This window comes from Pleurodeles waltl, chromosome 6, assembly GCF_031143425.1.
Source record: "Pleurodeles waltl isolate 20211129_DDA chromosome 6, aPleWal1.hap1.20221129, whole genome shotgun sequence".
NCBI lineage: Eukaryota > Metazoa > Chordata > Amphibia > Caudata > Salamandridae > Pleurodeles > Pleurodeles waltl.
In genome coordinates, this window is record NC_090445.1 from 613,086,591 (window position 1) to 613,114,384 (window position 27,794).

Genomic DNA, 27,794 nt, shown 5'->3' on the forward strand with positions numbered 1-27,794 from the left:
TCGTCCAAGCCGTACCTCACAAAAGCAGGGGTCCCCCAAGAATCAATCATCTCACCTTTGCTTTTCAACATCTACATGATATCTTTGCCAGAACTGATCAATGATTTCCATCTCACATGCTACAACTATGCAGATGACACAGAAATACTACTTAAATTGGAATGCCCCAAAGACATTGAAAACTCACAAATCTTCAGTTGCCTAAGAGCTGTTGATCAGTGGATGACAAGGAGCCATCTCAAACTAAATGCTTCCAAAACGGAAATACTCAGATGTGGTGACTGGAAAAATTATGACCCACTGTGCGCCTGGCCTGACGATCTTGGACCACCTCCCCAATTATCCGAGGAAGTTAAATACCTTGGAATTACCATGGACTCCAAGTTAACAATGAATGCCCAATGGACAAATAAGCATGAACAAGCTTCATCACCTTGAAGACTCTGCAACGTATATTCTCCCACCTCAGATTTCCACACAAGGGGCAGGCTACTATCTCTCTTGTACTATCCAAAATGGATCATCTCTATCTATTATGAAAAAACTACAGCGTATTCAGAACTCTGCTGCCAGGCTACTATTACATGTAAAGCCCACATCTCCCCTGCCTTGAGAGCACTACACTTGTTAGCCGTTGCCAGAAGATCCACCTTCAGGCTGCTTTGTATCACCCACAAAGCTATACATGGAACACGACCGCTTTTTATCAGAAACAAAATAACAAAATACACTCAACAAAAAACCTTCGCTCAAGATTGGCACCCCGCCTTAGAACATCACCATACAAAAAAAAGACTATAGGTGGTACATCCTTCTCCGTTCGAGCAGCCAAACTATGGAATTCGTTACCTCCAAATATAAGATCCACGGATAAATATTTTGTCTTCAGAAGACTATTCAAGAGCTGGCTCTTTCCTTCATAACCACCATATTCAAACAACAATGCACTGCATATATATGTATAGTTCTTTAGGAAATATGTATCACTACTATGTCATAACAATATATTACACACATACTCTTTAAACCTGTTTAAAAAATGTATATTTACTCACAGTTAAATATATATATATATTAAATATATATATATGTGTATATATATGTGTGTGTGTTTGTATGTATGCATGTGTGTATACATATATATGTGTATGTTATAACATGTTCATAAGTCATTGCATTGCTCCTAGATAAGTTGTTATATTAGATACTTATGAATCCCTGCTTTTGTGTTTATATCACACTGATAAAATGTTTTATTATCATAAGCATTTCACTGTTCAAAAACTGAGGAAAGATAAATGTTAGAAAAGAACACTTATTAATTAACTTCAAATATTACAAATCTTGAAAGTCTGTGTTCATACAATACTACTTTTCTTCTCATATCATTATACCCTTTATTATATTCCTTGAACATATATTCCATTACTATGTATATACATATGTATTACTCTAGTCCTACTGTACTTGAGAAAAATTAAATAAAAATACATAAAATAAAATCTATAAATAAAATTCAAATTATAAATAAGTAAATTAAAGTAAAATAATAATAATAATGAATAATGAAATTAAATATATAACAATATTGATAATATATATTTATATATATATATATATAAACAATATAAATGTACTCTCTTGTAAGCTTTACAGCTTTACTTTGTCCACCGATCACCATATGCCATGTCTCTATCAATCTATCCTCCACCCCCACTCTGACTCATCCCAAACCCATTCTACTACTTTCATCTCCAAAATAACCTTCCCTAAGCTCTTCCCTCCTCTTCCACATCCACATGGGGATCACCCAAACCTCAGTTTACTATCATGATCTCCCAAACAACCCTACTAAATTCTCCCTCATTTATCTCACCTTTGACTCAGCCAAAACCCCTCCTGCTACTATGATCTCCCTAATCCTTTCCACAGACTCTTCCCTTCGCCATCTCTCCATTACTCATCCAAAGCCTCATCCTATTATTATAAACTTCCAATTAACAATTCTGGATTCTTCCCTCCTCTATCCCTCCATTACTCTTATCAATCCAGCTAACTAACTCACATATCTTCTGCTCAAATTAACTCTTAATAATACTAAAACTGTACTCATATTTCCCTATACGAATCCACCACTAATTCCTCTTGGGTTCCGGAATAGCGTGCTACTTGCCGAAAAGTGCTTCGACGCCTCATCATGGGTAGTAAACGCTATATAAATAAAATTACAATGCAATACAATACAATAGGAGGGAGCAGTCCTTTAACGTGTCTCACAGCAAAGAGTGTGATACCTCTGACTGGGCATTTGCCTGTTACGAATCCATTTCTTTTGCATTACATTTTATTGGTTCAAGCCTCCCCAGAGGTAGGCCTTGCTTGAAAGCTATGATGAAGAATCAGGGGCAGTGTGGAGCCTGCCCAATCACTACAGGTATTGTAGTGTGTATATACTGTGTTTACATTTGTATTGTGATTTATGCTTCTAACGAGGCACCACATGCATTAACTGGTGGTGGAATGCATGATACACGGAAGGGATGGCTTGGTCAGAGCAGTGATGAATGGCAGCATGCCTGTGTGTGAGAGTTGTGTGGGATGATCTGAGTGGTGCTCTTATTCGGACAGTGGCCGAAGCCCTAGTGGAATGAAGAGGAGTGAGGCGTACTGTACATGAACACTATGTTTATTTTGTGTCTGATTGGAAGGATGCTGGCTATGACTGTAGCATAAGTGGGAAGTGTGGTATCATGTGTGATTTTTAGTGGAAAGCAGTTCCTGTGCTATTTTGATCATGTATCAACATTTTTGCACTCAGTGGGGTGAAATACAGAGAGAGATGAGTCTGTTGTACTTACCATTTTGCAGGGATCTGCTTCTTGGGTGGCCATTGGTGTGCAGAGTAGCATTCCACAGGATTGCACTGCTTACAGGCAGTCATGATAAATGCTTTGGATGGGCCACCCACGTGTGATATAAGCGCAACTTACAAGATGGCATTGCTTGAAAACCTTAGTGGCACACAATCTACAGAGTCTACCCAGTAGTGACAGAGGCACAACCGACTGGAATACACTGCGATCCAGTAGGAACTCCCAACAACCAACGACAAATGAGGGAAAAGCCTGACAATGGACGTAAACGCAGAGGTGGGTCTTGCCTTGGACACGCAGGGTAAGGTAGCCAGCCGAGAAGGTTTAGAGTATGTGCAGTTGCTTGGAAGATAATTCGTGTTTGTGGTGAAGGACTGAGAGTTCAGACAAAGAGCATTGAAATGTCACACGCAACGTCATAGCCTCGTGGGGGATCTGAAGGTCAGTGTTTTTTGACCCCAGATTAAACCCACAGCCGGTCGAGTCCCGCGCCTGGATTACTTCCGCCCTTTATCTCCGAGCGAGAAGCCTGGAAAACCCTGACCTATATTTCACTTAAGACTGGAGCTAGGCGCAGGTCCCCGGGCTACAGGCCACGCTGTCAGCTCACAGGCGTTCACGCAGCGTTTTGTTTGCTTAATTTCAAAAGACATTACTGCTTCAGCAGACTTTTTTTTACTTTTTACACGCAACACATCTGCTGCTATAGTACATTGGTCTATTATACTGGTCTGACATTGTGCTACTGTCCTCCTGAACTGCAGCATCCTTCCGTTCCAGCACTGAATGAAGGCCCTTACACACCTCTAGATACCACAACGTTTCTTATGCAACAATGTACTATGACCTTTTCCTGCAGCGCCTCATTAGGCAGCTAAGCTCTGCCGATGCATGCTGGCATCCAGTACCTTGCTTGTAGAGTACAGAAGGGCCTTACCATGCTCTGACACAGTACTGGCATCATAGCCGGCAGTATCCTGTTGTTTTACACAACTCAGTCAATGTACTCTGCCTGTAACACCTTGTAATGTCACGGCCTGCAAAATCTAGCTATTGCACCACAGAAGCCTTTACATATAATTAAAATTGCACTGTGTAGGAGGGCCCCCTAAGAACTCTTCAGTGCATTTTAGTCCTAACGTGTCTCTTCTAACCCACAGGTCTAACAATATTCTGCATACCTGGCCTATTGCACCATGTGAATTCTGTGAGTATTCACTACATGAGGCATGCATATTACAACCCAGAGTCCCCTACGGCAGCCCAGAATATGCAGGAGAGCATTCTTAGTTTAGTGAAAACCATACACTGACTATAGCACTAAGGGCCAGATTTTTTAAATCTGGCCCATTATGACATGATGTGCCACTTTTCTTGCACCCCATTGCGCCTCCCCTAACGGCACCACATGTGTGCCATATTTATGATATGTGCACCATGGCACACATTAGGGAATTAGCGTCAAAGCTCTTGATGCTAGATTCATGCTTTCCAGGATTAGCACCAAAAATGTTGACTCTAATCCTGCAAAGTGAAAGGAGGCCCATTAAAAACAATGGGAGCCTCATTTTAATGCCTGCCTTAAGTAGGCATTAAAAATTACGCTAAAAATGGCGCAGTGGAATCTCATAAACTCCACTGCACCATTTTTCTGGGTCTCCTGATGTCGGAACGCCCCCCTTGCAAACATTATGCCAGGTGCAGGCATAATGTAGCACAAGGGTTTACAAAGTGGCGCAATGTGTGCATTGCGCCACTTTGTAAATATGGTGCAGTGTTTTTCCCAACCTAACACCACATTAGCGTTGAAAAAATTACGCTAATGTGGTACAAGGTGGCGCTAGGGGCTTCTTAAATCTGGCCCTAAATATCTCAGTAATGAAACCTACTCCACTTTATCAGTGTAAGTGAACCCCACACACAATCCACTGCTATTCTAGAGCCAATCGTCCACACACATTCAAGTACATTGTATTACAATTCTTCCCTCCAAAGCTGCCTATGCTTGACCTGCAATGTTCTCAGCAGTTCCTACACTGCCAACTTAAATCACGTTTGAATCCCTTCCTGGGGACTACTTTCAGTTGGTGCAGACATAGCTGTAAAGTTGCCATACATGCAGGGCTGATGCACAAGCACACATCAACATACCCCTCAGCCTATTATCTGGGACTGAGCCCCAAGCACCCATTATTTATCCCCTTGGTCGCTCCCAGCAATCGGATGTGTGCTACGTGTCCCCTCATGAATGTAGAGGCCGGGTCTCTCCCTACATTAGTTATGTCTTTTGTAACACCTTTTCTTTCCGATGTTGTTTGCTGGGCACTACAATGACAGTCTCATCCCCTGATCATTGAGATCTCGTGTTCAGTGTGGTTTTACGCACACATCAAACACAAGATCACAAGATCACGGTTTTCTATCGGAGGGAGTCTTGTTGCAACTTTATGGAGAAGGATATACGGACCACATATCGGAACACATTACAGTAAATCTTTTATGCCCTGAAGAAGTCCCAATGTGTAGGGGACATAATGCATTGGCTGTGTCCATGTCCATTATGTGCTTTTAAAGACAGAAATAAAGAAGTGACCTTTTAAACATATCCCTATGTTTGTCCGTGGCACTTTGATCAATGAATTGGATCTTGGTACACTTTAGATTGTATTTTTTGATCACAGTATCGAAGTCAGCTGCTTGGCTTCTACATAGTAACTAGACTTACCTGATTCATTGGAACTCTTACGTTATCAATTTCTTTTGGATTTTTTTGTTTTCTATTAAGATGATATAAATACTTTTTCTCTTGCATCTCCTTTGTTATGTTATCAGTTAGTGAGGCAACTAGTGTGCGTGCCTGTGATGAATACCACACAAATGCGTTGTGTTCGCCTTCCACGTTTACCTTGCCTGCTGTACAGTAGAAAGAAGATTTCTTCCCTATCTTCCTTGTATATGTTGTGTCTCTTAGGAGTTGTGGCCTTGATTGACTGCATACTTAGATAAAATGGTTTGCTTTGCCACATTTTAATACACCTTTTCTTGGGCTGATGACAAAAAAACCTGGTGCTTGCAAAGGAATCGTTTATACACTTCATTATATCTGATTATTAGAATAAATTCATCAGAAAAAGTTGGAAAAAATAATCCCTTCATAGTAAAGCAAATGCAGATTTGATCAAGACACAAAAATTCAAAGAAAAACCATAATGGTGTACATATGAAATAATGTAATTAAGTGGCAAATATGCAATTTCAGTACTACCACATATGAAGAAGGATCAGTCATAGCAAGAGCACATACATTTCCAACACTTAGAACAATGTTGCAGTTAGAGTTAGAACCGTGTGCCAGTCCATTCTTGCTTGTTGTAGTGTCCATATCAATTATCTATCATCTTACTTCTATTTTTTGTGATTTGGCAAAATGTTGTGCAAAGAAAGATTCCGTTGATGTTTCCGTCTCCTGGCTAATGAATAAGTGAGACCAGCCTTGGGACTATATGCTTTTAGGCAAAATGGCCAACTCCAATTTAAAGACGTTAGTGAATATCCAAACAGATCCATGGTAAGTATGTGTCAACTGCCTAAATATATAGCTTTGAATTGAGAATGAACTCACGCTAAAGAATACCGTGAGAACCACACGACACCCAGCATCAAATTAATTTAATTAAACTATTATACATGTATGCCTAAGTTGTTTCTGGTCCAATTGATGTATTGATCAAATCTGCATTTATTGTACTATTAAGGTGTGGTCTTTTCCTCCTTTTTCTGAAGGATTTATTCTAATGATCAGATATAAACAATACCCTCATCACCAATTTTTTTTATATGTATATACCAAAACTCTCAAGGGGTCCTGGATTGCCCTTCTTTAAATGCATTTCCTTGACCAGGGCACTTTTTGAGAGCTTGGGTGACTAGCTCCGAATTTTTTAGCACTCTCTTTATCTTCCATGGTGGGACTCTTCCTTGTACACTGTCTACTCCTTTGTCTGGCATCTCCCTTGTGTTGCTGGGGTGTGTTAGGGCTACTTCCATTTCTTCTGTTTTGCCGCTTGATAGTTCATTAGATATCCCCATTGTTAAAATATATTCCAGTCTGATGCCTGGTTGACCTAATATCAGATTTCTCAGCACCGACGTCTAAACCCCTGAATGGTTTTGACTCTTCTCCTTTTCTTGATCATCATTGGTGCAAGTGCTGTGCGATTCCCGCACACGGGCATAGAACCAGACATTGGTTTCATCTTCCATGTGTTAGGCAGTTTAGTCCATATTAAGGTCAAAATGGGCATTCAGTGCAGCTTTCACGGCATCCTAGTCATGGTAAGCCCCTGACCGGGGAGGTTCTTGAATAATTCATAGACTTCCGCTCCTGCAAAGTGCAGTAGCAGGGACGTCTTTACCATGCTGTCGCTCTCCACTTTGGCTCAGAAGTAGGTATTTAGACAACCAACCCACGTTTCCACAATGGGCCCGCAGTTGTCAGGTCAACCAGTTCACTGAACAGTGGCAGTTTTGTTGTTGACACATGCGTGGCTACCCCACCCTTATGGGGATCTACTCGTTGTGTTCCTTACTATTGGGCCAGTAGTGCTGTGGATCATCGCCCATGCTGGATCAGTCTAAGTATTTAGATTGCCATCAAATGTTCTATATGTTCTCTGAATGGTATGCTGGTCTCACCGGTGGTATGCCTCGCTTTTATTTAGGATCACTCTGGGTTAATGTCTCTATTTTTCCACTGTTAAACAGTTCAGTGCCATCTCAACAACCCTTGGATTGTCAGTCTTTATTGTTAAGTGTTTAAATACTATGTGCTTCCCCTTATTTCATCCTGATGAGGGTGTTAGTTGCAGCTGTCTACCGGGGGAGGGCACTGTGTGTGTATCTCTCCTTCGTTTCATCAAGGCGGGAACTGCTGCAACCATTGTGGTTGCATGCCGCTTCACAGGTACTACCCGGGGGGTCCGGCAATGCCGCTTCTGCCCCTGCGAAAACCTTGATGCTTCTACCAGCGAGTGATGATGGTTCCATGGAGACAGACAGATGTCTGTATTTGACTGACACTGTTGACGACTGCATAAACGGGGCTAAGTGAATTGCCACACCAACCGCTGGCTTGGTGGTGCAGTAGTTGATGTGTCAGGGAATGTCTGTTGTGATAGCAGGGTGCTTCAGTTAACAAGAACCACCACGAGCCTCACCATCCTGGTCGCCACTGTAAAGTTGTCATACATGCAGGGCTGCTTTGCAAGCCCACAGACAACGTACCCGAGAGGCTTTTATCTGGGAGTGAGCCCTGACCAGCCACGCTCCCCTTTATCAATGCCATTGGCTGTGCCCGACCATTAGGGTGCCTGCTACATAGGGGCCTGGTGGCTCTCTACAACAGCCCTCCTGGCCACAGGTGGTGCTACACCCTATGTATGATGGAGCCTGATAAGGGGTAGCTGAGTTATGGCTAAGGATGAGCACGTGCGGCCTGGTTGAGGAAGAGCTCAGTAAGACTCTGCATTTCTCCAGGGCTTTGGTGGGGAGGCTCGGGCGGGCTGTGCCCCGGTGCTCCTGTGTGAGTCCCCTCTTATCTCTCCTCGGAGAGGTCTATAAATAGACTGCATATGCAGATACTGCAGCGTGGGTCAGCAGACGCCAGCCAGGGATGTGACTTGGAGCCCTGCTATAGAATTCCTCTCTCTGACTCGGGAAGGCAGAACAGGAGGAACCTATACTGCAGCATGACCTCAAGCCCCGGTGAGTACTGGCGAATCAACAGACGCATCCTTATTATGCACGCCTAATTAACAGAGCGCGCGCAGGAACAGGATATCTCGCGCGAGTGTTGTCAGGTGGAGATACGGTGCGCGGAGTGATTCAGAATGTGCGAAGAGGGTTAGGTGATGCGATAAAGAGAGTGTTGGTGACTGCAGTAAGCCAGTGAATGCTGGAACATTTTGATGGGCTAACCAAAGTTTTGTTACGATGCGCCGAAAGGATTGTTGAAATGTGGTGCGAGGTGTTCTTCTGTCTTCTGTTCTCCTGTCTTCGGCTCTTCTACCTCCTCCGTCTTCTTCCCCCGAGCCTGCCCTCCTGCTCCTTCCTCATCCCCCTCCCTCACTCGCCTCCCCCTCTCTCACCCCTAGCTAACCCGTTCGCTATCTACCTCCCTCACTCCTCCTATCTTCCTATCTCTCTAGCTCCCTATCTCACTATCTAACTCCCCCACTCTCCACCTCCTCCTACCTACCTATCTGTCTATCTATCTATTTCCCTATCTATCGACTTCTCTATCTATTTTCTCTATCTATTTCTCTATCTCTCCCCCCCTCCCGCCACCCCCTCTACTACCTATCTCCCTATCCTCTCACTCTACCTCTCTCCCTCACCCACCTCTACAACCCCCCCTCCCCTATCTTCACAACCCTACTCCTATCTCTCTCCCTAATCTCCAAACCTCCTAACACTCACCCTCCTCCACCCTAAACCCCCTCCCCCAGCTCCTCTCACTCTACCTGTCCCCCCCCCTCCCTCGCGCTTTCCCGCCGCGACCTCCTGCACGCCCCCGCCCCCCCAGCTCCCATTCGCCCCCAGCTGACCCCTCCCCCCCCCTCCTACCTCTTATGGCGGCCGCTGCGCGACAGTGGTAGCGACCCTTGACCCAAGGGTAGGTCGCTCCCCCTGCCGCTGCAGCTCCTCCAAGTTCCCGAGTTCCTGTGTTCCTGAGACCCACCTAACTGTAAGTACCCCCCTCCTCCCAGCCCCTCGCCCTGCCCCGCGCCACTCACCTTCTCTCCTGCTCCTGCTTCTTTTCCTCCTCTCTGTCTCTTCCTCCTCGCCCCCCCTCTGCAATCTTCTTCTGTGTTCTTCTGTTCTTCTCTTCTGTTCTTCTGTGTTCTTCCGGTCTTCTGTGTTCTTCTTCTCTGTTCTTCTCGGTGCTTCTGTGCTCTTCTTCGCGGTTCTTCTGTGTTCTTCTCTGTTCTTCTCTGTTCTTCTCTGTTCTTCTCTGTTCTTCTGTTCTTCTGTTCTTCTGTTCTTCTGTTCTTCCGGTCTTCTGTTCTTCTGTCTTCTGTTCTTCTGTCTTCTTTTCTCCTGTCTTCGGCTCTTCTACCTCCTCCGTCTTCTTCCCCCGAGCCTGCCCTCCTGCTCCTTCCTCATCCCCCTCCCTCACTCGCCTCCCCCTCTCTCACCCCTAGCTAACCCGTTCGCTATCTACCTCCCTCACTCCTCCTATCTTCCTATCTCTCTAGCTCCCTATCTCACTATCTAACTCCCCCACTCTCCACCTCCTCCTACCTACCTATCTGTCTATCTATCTATTTCCCTATCTATCGACTTCTCTATCTATTTTCTCTATCTATTTCTCTATCTCTCCCCCCTCCCGCCACCCCCTCTACTACCTATCTCCCTATCCTCTCACTCTACCTCTCTCCCTCACCCACCTCTACAACCCCCCCTCCCCTATCTTCACAACCCTACTCCTATCTCTCTCCCTAATCTCCAAACCTCCTAACACTCACCCTCCTCCACCCTAAACCCCCTCCCCCAGCTCCTCTCACTCTACCTGTCCCCCCCCCTCCCTCGCGCTTTCCCGCCGCGACCTCCTGCACGCCCCCGCCCCCCCAGCTCCCATTCGCCCCCAGCTGACCCCTCCCCCCCCCCTCCTACCTCTTATGGCGGCCGCTGCGCGACAGTGGTAGCGACCCTTGACCCAAGGGTAGGTCGCTCCCCCTGCCGCTGCAGCTCCTCCAAGTTCCCGAGTTCCTGTGTTCCTGAGACCCACCTAACTGTAAGTACCCCCTCCTCCCAGCCCCTCGCCCTGCCCCGCGCCACTCACCTTCTCTCCTGCTCCTGCTTCTTTTCCTCCTCTCTGTCTCTTCCTCCTCGCCCCCCCTCTGCAATCTTCTTCTGTGTTCTTCTGTTCTTCTCTTCTGTTCTTCTGTGTTCTTCCGGTCTTCTGTGTTCTTCTTCTCTGTTCTTCTCGGTGCTTCTGTGCTCTTCTTCGCGGTTCTTCTGTGTTCTTCTCTGTTCTTCTCTGTTCTTCTCTGTTCTTCTCTGTTCTTCTGTTCTTCTGTTCTTCCGGTCTTCTGTTCTTCTGTCTTCTGTTCTTCTGTCTTCTGTTCTCCTGTCTTCGGCTCTTCTACCTCCTCCGTCTTCTTCCCCCGAGCCTTCCCTCCTGCTCCTTCCTCATCCCCCTCCCTCACTCTCCTCCCCCTCTCTCCCCCCTAGCTAACCCGTTCGCTATCTACCTCCCTCACTCCTCCTATCTTCCTATCTCTCTAGCTCCCTATCTCACTATCTAACTCCCCCACTCTCCACCTCCTCCTACCTACCTATCTGTCTATCTATCTATTTCCCTATCTATCGACTTCTCTATCTATTTTCTCTATCTATTTCTCTATCTCTCCCCCCCTCCCGCCACCCCCTCTACTACCTATCTCCCTATCCTCTCACTCTACCTCTCTCCCTCACCCACCTCTACAACCCCCCCTCCCCTATCTTCACAACCCTACTCCTATCTCTCTCCCTAATCTCCAAACCTCCTAACACTCACCCTCCTCCACCCTAAACCCCCTCCCCCAGCTCCTCTCACTCTACCTGTCCCCCCCCTCCCTCGCGCTTTCCCACCGCGACCTCCTGCACGCCCCCGCCCCCCCAGCTCCCATTCGCCCCCAGCTGACCCCTCCCCCCCCCTCCTACCTCTTATGGCGGGCGCGCGCAGCGGGCACGCCGCTGGCGCGCCAGAGGCACGCCAGAGGCAAGCCCGTCTGCGCCCGTCCGCGCCTGGCCCGCGCCCAGCGCCACGACCCCTGGTCCCCAGCTCCCCCAAGCCCCGCTGATCCGCTACGACCCCACCACCCTCCACGCCCTCAACCCAGGGCGCTCCAAAACCTGCTTCCTAGCTCACCCCAAACGCACCCATGGACCCTTCGCCTGCAACTCCTGCAAACGCATCTTCCACCACGCAACTACCACGACCACAAGCCCACGTGCCATCAACCACCTCAAGTGCATCCTGATCAACGCTCGTTCCGTCCACAAGCACGCCGTTGAACTTTGGGACCTCCTGGACTCCACAGCCCCGGACGTCGCCTTCATCACGGAGACATGGATGAACGCCTCCTCTGCTCCAGACATCGCTACCGCCATCCCCGAAGGCTACAAGATCTCCAGAAAAGACCGCACCAACCAAGTAGGAGGAGGTGTCGCCATCATCTTCAAAGACTCCATCAGCGTCACCACCTCCACCGAAGACCCCCCCCTCGCCGCTGAACACCTGCATTTTCAGATTCGCACCGACCCAAGGACCACCCTCAGAGGATCCCTCGTCTACCGTCCTCCCGGACCTCGCGCCTCTTTCAGCGACGCCATCGCCGACTTCATCTCCCCGCACGCCCTCGCCTCACCGGACTACATCCTCCTGGGCGACCTCAACTTCCATCTGGAACAAAACAACGACCCCAACACCACCACCCTGCTCGACAACCTCGCCAACCTCGGCCTCAAACAACTGGTGAACACCACCACCCACATCGCCGGACACACGCTCGACCCTATCTTCTCCGCCAGCAAACACGTCTTCTTCAGCCACACCTCTGCCCTACACTGGACCGACCACAGCTGCGTCCACTTCACATTCCGACGCAAGACCTCCCACCTCCGCACTCAACCCATCCCTCATCGACAGTGGAACAAGATCCCTGAAGAGCAACTCTTCTCCGCTCTCGCCGCCAACCAACCCACCCTCACCACCGACCCCAACGTCGCAGCTCTCAACCTCACAAACTGGATCTCCAACTGCGCTGACAACCTTGCTCCCCTCAAACGCACGCAGCGACAGACCAACACCAAAAAACCTCTCTGGTTCTCTGACACCCTCAAAGAATCAAAGAAAACTTGTCGTGCCCTTGAGAAGGCCTGGCGCAAGGACCACACCGCTGACAACATGACCGCCCTCAAGAACGCTACACGCGAACACCACCACCTGATCCGCACTGCCAAAAGGAACTTTTTCACCGACAGACTAGACAAAAACAGCCACAACAGCAGAGAACTCTTCAGCATCGTCAAAGAGTTCTCCAACCCCAGCGCCAGCGCCAACGCCGTCACGCCATCACAGGATTTGTGCGAATCCCTCGCCACTTTCTTCCATCGCAAGATCAGCGACCTCCACGACAGCTTCGGACACCAGACCCAACCATACACCACTGAACCCGCTTCCCCGGACATCACCCTCAACAACTGGACCCACATCAACACGGAAGAAACCAAATCCATCATGAACTCTATCCACTCCGGCGCCCCTTCGGACCCCTGCCCGCACTTCATCTTTAACAAAGCCGACGACATCATCGCCCCGCACCTCCAGACCGTCATCAACTCTTCTTTTTCTTCTGCTACCTTCCCCGAATGCTGGAAGCACGCTGAAGTCAACGCCCTACTAAAGAAACCTACGGCTGACCCAAGCGACCTGAAAAACTTCCGCCCCATCTCTCTTCTACCTTTCCCAGCCAAGGTAATAGAAAAGACCGTCAACAAACAGCTGACCACCTTCCTGGAAGACAACAACCTGCTCGACCCTTCACAAACCGGATTCCGAACCAACCACAGCACGGAAACCGCCCTCATCTCAGTCACAGACGACATCAGAACCCTGATGGACAACGGTGAAACAGTCGCCCTCATTCTCCTCGACCTCTCGGCTGCCTTTGACACCGTCTGTCACCGCACCCTAATCACCCGCCTACGCTCCACCGGGATCCAAGGCCAGGCCCTGGACTGGATCGCCTCCTTCCTCGCTAACCGCTCCCAAAGAGTTTACCTCCCTCCGTTTCGCTCAGAACCCACCAAGATCATCTGCGGCGTACCTCAAGGCTCATCGCTCAGCCCGACACTCTTCAATGTCTACATGAGCCCCCTCGCCGACATCGTACGCAAGCACGACATCATCATCACCTCCTACGCCGACGACACCCAACTTGTACTCTCCCTCACCAAGGACCCCGCCAGCGCCAAGACCAACCTACAAGAGGGTATGAAGGACGTCGCAGATTGGATGAGGCTCAGCCGCCTAAAGCTGAACTCTGAAAAAACGGAAGTCCTCATCCTCGGCAACACCCCGTCCGCCTGGGACGACTCCTGGTGGCCCACGGCCCTCGGCACCGCACCGACCCCCGCAGACCACGCCCGCAACCTCGGCTTCATCTTGGACCCTCTTCTCACCATGACCAAGCAAGTCAACGCCGTGTCCTCCGCCTGCTTCCTCACTCTCCGCATGCTCCGTAAGATCTTCCGCTGGATCCCCGCCGACACCAGAAAAACCGTGACCCACGCCCTCGTCACGAGCCGCCTGGACTACGGCAACACCCTCTACGCCGGGACCACAGCCAAACTCCAAAACCGCCTGCAACGCATCCAAAACGCCTCGGCCCGCCTCATCCTCGACGTTCCCCGCAACAGCCACATCTCCGCACACCTGAGACACCTGCATTGGCTCCCAGTCAGCAAAAGGATCACCTTCCGTCTTCTCACCCACGCACACAAAGCCCTCCACAACAAGGGACCGGAATACCTCAACAGACGCCTCAGCTTCTACGTCCCCACCCGCCCCCTCCGCTCCGCTGGCCTCGCACTTGCTGCCGTCCCTCGCACACGCCGCTCCACGGCGGGTGGGAGATCTTTCTCCTTCCTGGCGGCCAAGACCTGGAACTCCCTCCCCACCAGCCTCAGGATCACCCAGGACCACTCCGCTTTCCGGAGACTCCTAAAGACTTGGCTGTTCGAGCAGCGATAACCCCCCCTTTCCCCCCTAGCGCCTTGAGACCCGCACGGGTGAGTAGCGCGCTTTATAAATGTTAATGATTTGATTTGATTTGATTTGATTTGTATTGGACACGTTACTTTGTAAGACTAGAGGCTCTGCGAGGATGTTTTTATAGTTGAGAGATGTGTTAAAGGGCATATTACTCTGTTTAAAAGCAGTTCAAGTGGTTCTATTTTGGAAAGTTGAACAAGAAATCCTGGGATGTTTTTCGTGACTACTGAGATAGTGGGTGTGTTGGGGATTAAGATATCGAACAGGAAGTGCTGGCAGTAATTCAAATCAAGTGGATTGTAACGTTTTACAGTAAGAGGTAACCTTTTGGGAATTAGTAGATGGAAGGGGTGGGAGTGTTGCAAGGATTACGGGTGAGTTAGTATAGAATGCAGTGAGTTTCTTCTGGGCTGAGATTCATGCCACTATTTGTTGGTAAATTGGGCTGTGCTGCTCATCAAATGTTGGTTGGCATACTAGTGTATCAAACAGAAAACTATAGTGATGTGGGTGGAAGGAGTAAAAGCAGGTTGAGTTGTAGTGCAGAAATTACTACCTTGAGCTATAATGCAGGGAGTATTGTTGGGCTAAGGGTGTAGCTCAGGGTAAGTTAGTGGCTGGGCTTTGGTTTGGGTACAGTCATGGATTGATGCAGGGAGGGACTGGTGTTGGGTTAGGCTATGATGCAGGGATAGAATTGATGAGTTGAGATATGGTACATATTTGGGGATCAAATATCTGATATAATGCAACAAGTCCTTGTGGGCTTTGAGGCATTGTAGGAAGTGCTATGTTAGCTGTGTCACAAGGAGTCTTTGGTTCAGATGTAGGAAAGCGTGTTGGTTGTGATGTGGTGCAGGTAATGTTAATGGCTCGGGATGTAGCAGAGGAAGTGTTGATCGATTGCAAAGTGAATATTTGTTAGTTCTTACCTGATGCACGGAGTGTCTGTAGTCTTTGATAGTGCATAAATAATGCTATTGTTTTGGAAAGGGTGCAGGGAGTGTGATGGATTGGGATATGATTCATGGAAAGCTAGTGGCTTTCTGTGTGTTGGAAGTTTCAGTGAGTTTTGTTGTATTGCAAAGTTGTTGGCAGCGTGGAATTTAGAAAGGATGGATTAGTGGATATTAATGGGTCGGAATACATAATGTGGATTTCTGTGATTATACACTTTTTAAATTAACCCACTGTTCAGGCTAGGTTGGTGATGTGTAGATACCTCCATATATTCCTACGGCCTCTGCCCCCTACTCTAATAGAAAAATTCTGCATCCAACACCTCCTATTGAGCTGAATAAATTGAACCCAGGCTCATTCAACAATAAACATTTTGCACAACACCCTTCTTGCATCCAGTATAATGCTGATATATCATATTGTTATTACAGAAGACCCAGTTGGCTTTACACTCCACCCCGTGTTACCTCCAAGGAGGAGACTGGATTTACCAGATAATACCTGTGAAAGCCTGTGGGTCTCCTTTACAATACTGAATTTCAATTCCCCCAGGAGTTTCTCATTTTAAAAAAAAACATATTTAACCTGGAGACTCCACCTACTTCAAGTGAACATAATCTTTCCTAAATCATGATTTGTGGGGTAGGAAACTTCCAATTGTGTTGTTTTTTTCATGACCTTTTCTCTTAATTTCTACACCCAGGAGACTGTTTGAAGTTAGAAAATGTCATGTGGTTGACAGCCCAATACGTTGGAGAGGTTGGTTGCTTGTACTTTGAGTACAGTTTTCATGCAAACGACTAACCAGTATATTGAGCAGGTATATTGTGTGTATTTTCTTCCCAAGAATACTCCTCAAATAAAGTTTTAATGCAAACGCCAGTCCAACACATTGGCCATGTCTCTTGCATGCCTTTAATGATAGAGGGTAAAAGTTGTGTGCAGTTTTCATGCAGACAACTGTCCGAACATAATTTGGGTAAGATGCGTATTTGGCCAAAAATAACACAATTTTGTTGACCCCCTACTCAGAACTCATTAAAACTAAGACATCAATTTTTGTCAACAAAATATAATCAGATTCCAGTCTGCATTGGCAATGTTTTGAAAGTTACACCTCAAACTACTAAAAAGTAAAGTTATTGTATTCTACTGGCAGACCGTGCAAGAAAATTGCTTATTAACCCTAAAAGGCACTTGTGGTGAGCTAAAATGTGGTGTAGGAAGGTTTTGTGAATAGCACATGGCAAAGTATGTATGTTAGTGGGTTATGTTGAGCTACCTATATATTTTTTAGGATGAGATATGGTGCACAAACATAATTAATTGGGAAGACGTAGAGAGAGTGTTGCTTGACTAGGACAATGCTAGAGTATGACGGGTTCTGATATAGTTCAGGGCCTTTTGGTAGTTAAGGTGTTGAGGGGCACAATGTCCTTCAATCCATCAATCCCTCAACCTTTATGCAAACCACCAACACTTTGATCAACATTCTAGTTCACAATTATCTCAACTTGTGCAATCAGTTTTAATGGGTGTAGATAACATACAGGTACTTTTGGCAGGTTTATAAAAGCTTCAAGGCTTATTGAGGAGTTGTACTGTGTGTGTTGTGTTTGGATGTGGTGCCCAGTGTGTTGGCATGCAGTGCATGAATATAGTTTAGATTGGATTGAGAAACACAGAATGTTGTAGGATTGGAATATATTTCAGGGAGTCTTGTTAAGTAGGGACGTGACTCCAGTGTTGCTGAAGAATGTGGAAAAGGCAGTGCTTGTGATTATGGAATTATGCTTGCAGGGGTGGCTCCTCCATAACGGTGGAGGAGCGTTGCCCCCCACCAGCAGCGGCAGCTGCAAAACCTTTCAAAGAAACTTTGTTTATTATCCTTTACTTTGAAAGGGGTGGCACGGGGGTGATGTGCACTGAGGGGGGAGTGCACAGAACTCTCACTGCACATGTATGTTTAGCTGGCCACCTCTGGCAAACACACAGGCGCAGTAGGCTCTCTCAAGCCTGGCAGTTGTATTGCCGGGCTTGAGAAAGCCTACACATGCTCCCATTCTGCTTTGGAGCGCCCTGGTTGGGCGCTCCCAGGCAATCTTGACGCTGCTCTGAGCAGTGTCAGGATTGGCGCAGGGCAGGCTGGGAGCCTGTGCCTGGAGCGACAACATGGGAAAGAGGAGCAGCGCGCGGCAGTGAAGGGACATTTTTTTTCTTTAAGAAATGTTAATGTTTTAATGCCCACTCCCCTCGCGCACCCTCCCTGCCCCACCCCCAGGAATATCTGTGAGCCGCTACTGTATGCTTGTTGTGTTTTCTACAGTGTGCTGATTGGTAGGGAGGTGGTACAGTAAGTTGATGGGTTTCTATGTGACACTGGAATTGTTTGTGGAGGTTAGCAAGTGACCAAGGCAGTTTTACTGATTTAATATAGAGTCAAAATGTGTTGAAGCCTAGAGATAGAGCGCAGTGATTCTTTCTGAGGTAAGATGGTGCAGGGGATGGGCACAACAGTGGTTGTTGAGGGTGTGTTTCAGGATATATTAGTGCAATACTTGCAAAGAAACGTTGCACATATGAAAAAGATGTGATTAATGGATTCCTCAGCATCATGGTTAGCTTAAGTGTGGTGATTCTAGATAAAGTTACGCTAATATGATTTTGGTTGTAGGATTAGTTGATGTGTTGGTTATGGTCAGGGCCACTGGAATCATGCAATTCTGCATCTGTGGCGATTTTTGCATGATTATGTATGTGCTACATTTGCCACATAATCTATCAGCTGCTCCATAATCAGCAGGTTTTAAGAAAAAAATAATTTCTAGCTCAAACGGGTCAAAAGTTGCAAAAAATATGCTGCTCACGTTCTTGCACACCGGAATGCTTTTCGCAAAGTCATATTTAAGTTGCTTACTGCTGTATTTGGGTGTTGCATTGTTACTAATAAAGTCAACGCTATTCACAGACACTGTTACAAGGTGTTAAAATGTCAAAATATTGAAGTAATACTATCATAAAATGTGCCATATAATTTGACTTTTCTTTCCACATAATTTCTTCAGCACTGTTGCATATTTTGATCCTCCTCGGCCACATAATTCCAGTGGCCCTGGTTATGGTAGAGGACACTGATATAATTTATTACAAGACACTTTGGTACAATGAGAAACTCAATGATTCATACAAGAAAACCATGATTGCTGAATGGACTGGTGCAATGTGTTGTTTCAGGACAAGTATACACACTATAATATGCTCGCTGAATATTTTGCTGCAGGATATACTTGTGAATTTTGTGATTGCAGGAATACTGCAGCGCTAGTCGCAATGCACGAATAACCTATAGGTGCAATGTTTATTTACAAGGTATTATAGTTGTATGAAGACTCACTGACACAATCTGGCAAAATCTGTGATTTCAGGTTACATGGTGCACAAGACCACTGTGTCATTGTACAATATAGTGGCACTGTTTGAAATTGCATTACTGGTGGAGGGGAGTGAAACTCTACTAAAGTAGCAACCACAATCTCTTTTGGGGCTAAACACAAGCAAACCCCAAATTAAACTGTGTTTATCCCTCTGGTAGAGTGGCACGAAGTAGTTGTGGTTAACTTAAAGGCAATGTGAAAAGTATTTATGCAACACTTCAATCTGTAGTAGAGTGAAAACACAACACAAGAAAAATCCCACACCATTTTAGAAAAGCAGAGTAAATTTGAATACTTTATTTGAGACCAAATCAACAATAATCCAATCAGTAGAAGTGGAGATAGGAAGTTTCAACATTTTAAGTAGAAATAGGGCCTAGAAGCACAAAGTGCAAGCTGTGGTTATCTGATCGCACCAGACCACGACAAAGTCACGAGTTCAAGCCGACCACAATGGGCCACAGGCTGGATACAGGGATGCAGTTAGGCCAGTTGAAGAAAGGTGTAAGTCCTGGTTTACGAAGTGTTGCAAGATCACGCATTGAGCTTGCATTGCACAGTGGTGGTTCCAAGGAGCTGAAAGGTTGTGAGGTGGAGCCCTACACCATTGTCGAGGATGTCGTCAGTGAGGGTCTTGTGTTGCTAAAGCCTGCATTGCGGATGCGTTGTGCAGCAGCAGTTCGAAAGAGGTTGCAAAGAGAAGTGTTGTACTGCATCAGTTCTGCTCACAGGACCACCATTGGGCTAGCAGAGCACCTTCTGGCCCACTTCCAAGGGTCCAGGACTGTGGTGGCACCACTTTGGAGTAGAACTCACAGCAGACATCCCAGGTGCTGGGTTCAAGGTGGTTGGAACATTTTCTGTCCCTAAGCCTCTGATAAGAATCAATCAATCAATCAGGTGTTATTTGTATAGCACAGCTTGTCACCCCAAGTGGGTTATCAGGCACTTGCTGCAGGTGTTTATTCGAAAAGCAAGATGTTCAGTCCCTTTCTTAAGTAGTTTGGCGAGGGTTCGATGCGGAGGTGGATAGGCAGGACATTCAAGGGTTTGGCAGGGAGGTGGGAGAAGGAGTGGCCTCCCTGTGGCAGAGGTGTACATGTGGTATCTTTGCTTGGGTGATGTGTGTTGAGCAGAGGTTCCTGGTTGGTTGGTGGAGGTGAAGGCAGTGGTTCAGGTAGGTGGGTCCTTGGCTATGGAGGGCTTCGTATACATGGGTCAAGAGCTTGAAGTGGGATCTTTTCTGAATCAGGAGCCAATGGAGGTCCTTCAGGTGCTGGGTGATGTGGGTTCTCTTTGGCAGGTTGAGGATCAGTCTGACAGCTGCATTCTAGATTGTCTGGAGTCTTTGCTTGACTTTGGCATTGGTGCTAGCGTAGAGTACGTTGCCTTAGTTCAGTTGGCTGGTGATGAGGGCCTGAGTCACTGTCTTCCTCATTCTGATGGGTAGTCACTTGAAGATCTGTGGTGAAATCGTGGCTGGTCTTGTTTTTCCCAGGTTGAAGGGGGCAGTGGGGCTCCAGAGTGGATGGAGCTCATGAGTTTGATTATGTTAGGTGTGCTGAGTTGTCCCCATGTGGTGAGCAGGTGGTCAGCGGGAGGTTGATGGGATGTTGGGAGTAGGTCAGAGGGTTGGGGATTGAAGTTACAGTAGATGGTTTCTATCATGTTGTGGAAGTGGTTGGTGAGGGCTTTGCAGAGTTCTTGTGAGGGGTGGATGGAGTTTCCAATGACTGATGGGCAGGCAAACTCTCTGACAATGGTGAAGAGTTCTTTGGTTTGGTTGGCACTGTTCTTGATCTGGTGGGTCAGACCTCTTTTTTTTAATCTGGTGTGTGGTAGTCCTTGAGGGCTGTTTTGAAGGTGGCTCGGTTAGCGTCTTTTTTTTTTTTTTTGCACCATCTTCTCTTCAGTTGTTTGCAACTGTATTTTGATTTGCTGAGTTCCAGGGTGTACCCACTGTCTTTTTTGGTGGTTCTCTGAGTCTTGCCTGGTTTGGTTGGGACGACCAGGTTGGTGGCGCTGATGATCCAGTTGTTAAAGCTCTGTACTGCCTGATCCAAGTTGGTGCAGATGTTGGGCTGTGAGGTGCTGAGGGCGTTGGTCCATTGCTGCTGAGTGACTTTGGTCCAGCTATGGGAGGGGATACTGTGGCAGATGAGGCAGTGAGGGGGGATCCAGCGAGGTTGAAGTGTTTGATGTAGTTGTCCAACCATGTGAGTTTGTGGTGTTTCTGTAGCTGATTTTGTTGCTGAACATGAAGATGGAGTCTAGCATGTGTCCTGCTTTGTGTGTGGGGCCCGTGACCATCTGCTTGAGGTCAATGTTGTCCAGTCTTTCCAGTAGGTAGTGGAGTTGGAGTTGGTATCAGTGGGGTCCTCCAGGTATCCCAGGAAGACGTAGTGTTTGGATTCAATGGCGAGCAGGGTGATGAATTCAGGGATGGTGTCGCTGAGGCTGGTTCTTGGTCCTGGTGGGCTGTATGTGAGGGTGCCTTTAGTGGTGTTGTTGTTGTCAGCGTGGAGCTGGAAGTTAATGTATTCCATGATGGGTGTGGTTTGGTCACTAGTGATGGTGCAGGTGATTGATTCCTCATGTATGATGGTGGTGCCGCCACCGTGCCTCTTGGTGCAGTCACGGTGTTTCATTTTGTATCGGGGGTTGTTGCCCTGATGATGTCCAGGCCGAGTTGGGAGTGTGCCAGGTCTCTGTGATGAAGGTGACATCAGGGGTGAGTGTGGAGATGGTATCCCAGTCTTTGGTTGCGTGTTTGCAGAGCAATCTAGCATTAAAAAGGATGCACCTGAGTTGTTCGGAGGCCATCTTTGTCGGGTGGGATGGTGAAGTATTGGTGGCAGTGATGGCGGTCAGTCCCGCGGTGGAGGAGTATCAGCAGTTGGTGCAGGAGAATGGTCAGCAGTTGTTGTTGCGTCTGGGGTCGAAAGCAAGGAGATCCACAGAGGAGTACCTGTGGGGGTGAGTAGGGCCAGGGTTCCTCACGCTGGGACCGGTTCAGGCGTGGATGGGCACAGACAGGCTTGCCATTGGTGCACCAACGGCATGCCCGCTGTTTGAGCCCACTACGCAATCGCACAGCAGCTTCCATAAGCAGTCCTGAGAAGTAGGGGGGGCTGGCAGGAAGGTGGGGTGGGTGGTGTAGGGAGAAAATGGTTGGAAAAAAACAGACAAACAAAGTACAGGTAACAACAGGCCACAGAAAGAAGGCAAAACAGAACCGGGCAACTAAAGGTCCAGAAAAACAATTCTACAATTATACTTTACAAAAAAACAATTGACAAAAAAGCAATTACCATAACAGCAATTACTCAAGGTGCTTTGCATTGAAACAGTGGCCCTGTGTGCCTCCTGAGCTGCACCTTGGCAGCAGACATGAGGAGCAAAGTTTAGGCAGCAGTGTAGGGCACTGAGACAGGGGTCAGTGACTACTTACTGGAGGTCATGCAGCAGCCTCAATAAGTAGTCCTGGGAGGTGGGAGGGACTGGCATGGAGGGCAGTGGCCAGGGGAGGGAAAAAACAGCGGGAGAAATGGACAAAATACAGGCAACAGCAGGGTACAGCAAGAAGGGAAACAGAACTGGGCAACTAAGGGTCCAATATCCATGGCAGCAATTACACAAGGCAGTGTGTGTGTCAGTCCAGGTGAAATGTGAGATTGAACCAGTGGCTTCATGTGCCTTGTGAGCTGCAGCTGGGCAGCAGAAACGAGGAGCAAGGCAAGGCAGAGTGCTGAAACCAGGGTCAGAGGCTACGCACTGGAGGTCACACAGCGGGCTCCATAAGTAGTCCTGGGAGCTGGGTGGGGTTGGCAAGGAGTCAGGAGAGAAGTGGTGGGAGAAGAGAAAATACGGCTCGAAAAAAACAGTGGGAAAACAAATAAGTACAGGCAACAACAGGGCACAGCAAGGAGGCAAAAAAAGAATGGGGCAATTAAGGATCCAGAAAAACTAGACTATAATTACACTTTACCAAAAAAACTTTACAAAAAACAATTACTGTGATAGCAATTACAGAAAGTGCATAAAGCGGTTAGCCAACTAGCCCTTGAGTCAGTCTGGTGGTCCTGGGTTCAAGATGCAGCCCCAGTCTTTTCACTCAGGTATCAGGACAGCAGAGAACGGGGCAGCAGAGGAGCAGTCCTCGCAGAGCTGCACAGCAGTCCTTCTGAGTCTTCCACAGGTCCAGAGGCATACTGAAGAGTTGGGTCTGAGGATCCAATATGTATACCTGGTTCCAATTTCTGAGTAGGTGAAAGGTCTGGGGTTTCCACCTCCAGAGGTGCTTGGAATTTCCTGCCTGCCTGCCCTGGCCTAGAATGTCCATTGTCACAATAGACTAGTGTCAAAACTCCTTTCTAAGTGAACTCAGGCAGAGCCTTTGGGATATGCAAGTATGGTATGTGAAAGCTACTCCACCTTATCAAGCCAGAGATAGCCCATCCTGAACTGCTGCATCGCTCATTACAGCTGAAGCAAGGAAATCTTATGCTCATGTGCTGTTTGGGATTACTACCTAATTTTTCTAAACAGAAAAGTTATGTTCACTGTGTTCTAAGGCTGGCGAGCTTTAAATATCATTTTAGTTATTCTGGAATATTGCTTATGATTGTTTAACCACCAGCAGAAACGTATTTTCAAACCACCCTTTGAATCCTGATACAAGAACAATCCAACCTACCACTGAAACCACAGTCTCCTTAGCCGTCATATCTAACTGTCCAGAAAGAGTAAGATAATGGAGCTAGGTTAAAGCAAAGAGGCAGGAACTTGCCCCCAGATGAACAGCAAGTGAACCTTTTAAAAGCTCATGCACCAGCAATAAATACATTGATGACCGATGAAGCAGAGATGCCAAAACGCCACCTGATATTTTAACAAACAGCCTAAGTGGGTGTTTAATTTGCAAAAAAAATAAACGCTGGGACCCTTATACTTACTCAGAAGCCTGTGGTCAGCGCAATCGTAATCTTAAACCCACCTCATGGCTCTTTTATCCACCATCAGGCTCTCCCTGCCTGTCTCTTTATCTCACTCTTGGAGGGTCTTTTTCATCCCTGCTTTCTCCCCTTTCTATTTTTCTGTCTTTCCCTTCCTTTTTCTTTCCCCTTTTTAAGTTGTTGTCTTTCTTGCTCTGGGTGAAAGTCGGAGGAGGGCAAGTAAGTGCTCGTCCACAAACATGAATGCCAGTGGACCCCATCGCCAACCACCAGCTCAAAGTAAACAGTGTCTAAATGCACCCCTTGAACAGAAACAAACACCCAGGTAACCTAGCTCACCGCAACGCGAATGTGCAACAAAAGCACTCCAGATATTTTATGAGGGTATCCCGGAAGTCTGAGTAATGGCTTCAGCCATCACCCATCTTTGGATCAGGCGCATCAATAGTTCAGATCAAAGTTGCTCCGTTTGTTTCAGACAGTCGAAAGTGCTCAGGCGAGGGGTGCACAGGGAAAAAAATCAGCCCATTAGCCTTAAATAGCAGCCTCTCTGTTCCTGACGCCCTCGCAGTTAGTTCGTCTTGATATATTTCTTTATTAAATTAATTTCTCTTAGAGTTCATAGCAATTTTATCTGACGGTAAAGGGTTACAGACAAGCAACTGCAAGTTGAACTCATAAGAGCAGCTGTCATTCCGCAGTTACTTTGGTTAGGACTGGGGTGTGCAAATTTGTGAAATGTTGAGTCGCAATTCCGTAGGATGTTTTTATTGTGTTATGTAAGAAAAACATTCAAGATGTCGGCTCATAAAGGCGCTGTGGATTTTGCAATAACGTTTAACTAGAACGCTTGAGCGATTGTGATTGTGCATGCTCACACATATGACATTTTTAGCTTTTTTTGCAGTAAATGTTGGAAAAAAGAAGAATTAGTAAAGTTAATCACTTTGTCCCCTGGACTTGTCAGATGAGAGACCTGTTAAGTTACATGAACATGCAAACAGATTTCTTTGAAATCTAAGGGTTCTGCACAGAAGGACACATTACTCTGTAAATGTCTTTAATTTTTTACACTTCAGACAACCTAAATTCTGTTAAAGTTGCTAAGGGCTGACATGTTGACTTTGTTTCTCTCCTTCCAGGAGCGTGACTCCATAGAGCTGCATCACTGAGGATGAATGGGTCTGCCAATCTGAGTGCCACAGGAAGGAACCACTATGCCTCAGCCATCCCAGTTCCTCGGTCGTTTTCTCCAGGCAGATTGCCTGCTAGTGTGGCTTCTTCTCCGAAATTATCCACAAGGCAGGCCAGCACATGTCCTGCCACCTCCTCACTGGTTTATGGTACCCAGAAGAGCTCCTCACCAAGACCAGTCAAATCAGTGGCCAACTGCAGTGGTTCAACACCCAAAAACCCAAAGCAAAAATGTTCCCCCAGGAATTCTGTGGTCGCCCATGAAAAAAGGACTCCTGTACTGGAAAATACAGATATTACTGAGGGTAAGCAAGCTGTTGGTTGGGAAGGGAGCCTGACCCCCTCTGTGGGATCACCATGGAGCAGCCCGAGGCTGGGACAAAAGACCCCTCCCAGAATGAAGGAGATATACAAGAAGACCATGGCTTATGCAACCGAAAAAGACAATGAGAAGGATACTGACCGAAAGCCAGAAGAGGTGTCGGGCTCCAATGCTAATAAGATGACTTTGGGAAAATCAGGCACGGTTTCAGGTCTCATATGTGAAAATTCCCACTCCCAGAGCAAGGCACCTACTCGCTTTAGTCTGTACACCGAAAGTGTGTTACTCGGCTCTATTGAAGCATTAAAGATGAAGAGGCCCCAAAGCTGCCCAGTAAAAGGTCAATGCGTGTCTGAGGTAAATTCTAAGTTTCAGGAAAACACTAGGGTTCCTCTCTCCGAGGAAAAGCTTCCAACCACTTTACTTCACTCAGGGTCATCTCAGCCAAATGGACTTTATCCACAAGTCAAAGGAGTGACCTCAAATTCAGGGACTATTAACCTTTCAGCAGCGATGCCACAAACACCACCAGTCACAGCCACTGTGGCTCCTTTCCAGTACAGGTAAGCGATCAAGTTGTGACCGGTGTCTTTGCTACTATTCTTTTAGGTATAGAGGGAACATATACATCATACATTAATATGATTTAGTCAATGTTTACTTTAACATAACTCATAGACATCCAGGCAGTATCTCATTCTTATTTCTATGGCACACTCAACTATCCCTTCAGAAAATGACTGGTAGACGTTAGGGAAGGAATATCTGTAGTATAGTGCACACTGCAGATAAAATCTCCTTTAAGCACTGTGTTTGATAAAGGGTAGCATTATTTTTGCTTATTGAAATATTACTGTAATTAGACATTGTTAAACAGGGCAATGCCCATCTCGCTGCCTTCAAAGGTACATGAAACCTGCCCAGATCCAAAGGTAGCTCAAATACAACGGTTCCCTCATTTTATGTACTTTGTGAAAACAGCACTTATTTTAGCACTTGGCTCATCCTGGAAAGACGGGCCTAGGTCAAAAATAAGTCCTGTTCCCCCAAAATGTGTATCGATGACACCACCTGCAAAAACTAAACTGTGCCTTTTCCATGTTTATGCTGCTGTGAACTCGAGAGAATATCACACTAGAAGCATAATGATTCTACAATTCTCTGGATAATCTTTCAGAGCCCAGACCTCAGGCACAGGAAGATTGCTTCCTCAATACCCGAGCCTTCTTATTCTTCTACCCTATCTTTAATGACAACAAACAGGCAACCAAATCTGTCGGGTCAGACCCAAGCTCACTACAAACAGATGCGTTCTGTAGCATGGCATGTACCATCAACATGCCCAATTGAAGCCACACCGACTTATTATGTCACTTCTTCCAGCTGAAGGAAGCGCATCTAGTTGCCAGTTATTGGTACTGCTTGCTACTTTTTACTGCTACACCATTGTTTTGTCCTTGCTCTGATTAAGGGCTGAAACATGCTGAGGCTATTTTAAATAGGTCTGGTATCAAAATCTTTAGTTATATTTCGACACATCGACACAACATCGTCTTTGTGATGAAACATACACTCTTACATTGCAAATGGAATGTTTGACATAATTGTGTGGGTATCAATCCACAGGTGAAAAAACCTTCTTAATCTTGCTTAAGAGATTGACTTGCTTCCATATTATATTTATATTTTACACCAGTTTCTTGGAGTAGTCTAGGAGCCCTTACAAACAAGTCTTGGTCTTCAAAGTCATATCCCTCATTATATCCAAAACAAAAATGTTTTTGCTGAATAATTACACATTTTGCTTGATGTTACTTTCCCTCATCCTTTGCACATGTTCTGGGGATGTCCTTCCATCTTAAGATTCTTTTTTCTACTGTTTGGTCTGGAAGCAAGCGAGAGAGCTCCAGAGACGTGGGGAAAGAAACTACATTGCAGAGATTCATAATCACTGCAGAAAACCAAAAAAACATCAAAGGCAACAAGAACTACAACAGCATTGTTAGATAGTGGAAGGAACACTGAGAAACATCGAAGAGATGAGAAATTTGTTGCAAAAAATGGAATGCAAACAGGTTTCCCTCACCAGAGCGTATGGAGTGGGTAGACAAGCGCTAGGAGAGAGTGTAACCCTAAGAGGTAAGTACCTAAAAGATCCCTAGCGGCTTGGTAGGTAGAGGTAGGTTACCCAGTTTTCCCATAGGCAAACAAGGGGACATCGCAGTTGGAGAATGC

The 27,794-nt window shown here is 46.6% G+C and overlaps 1 protein-coding gene across 7 annotated transcripts in view; it reads left to right on the forward strand.

The window, feature by feature from the left end:
• NAV1 (neuron navigator 1) overlaps positions 1-27,794 on the forward strand; it is a 950,201-nt gene that overhangs the window by 227,103 nt on the left and 695,304 nt on the right. For all 7 annotated transcript variants that reach the window (XM_069238908.1, XM_069238913.1, XM_069238909.1 and 4 more), the window contains one exon: positions 25,186-26,122. In XM_069238908.1, coding sequence (XP_069095009.1) covers positions 25,218-26,122 — 905 coding nt within the window. In that variant the 5' untranslated portion in view covers positions 25,186-25,217. The remainder of the gene's footprint in view (positions 1-25,185; positions 26,123-27,794) is intronic.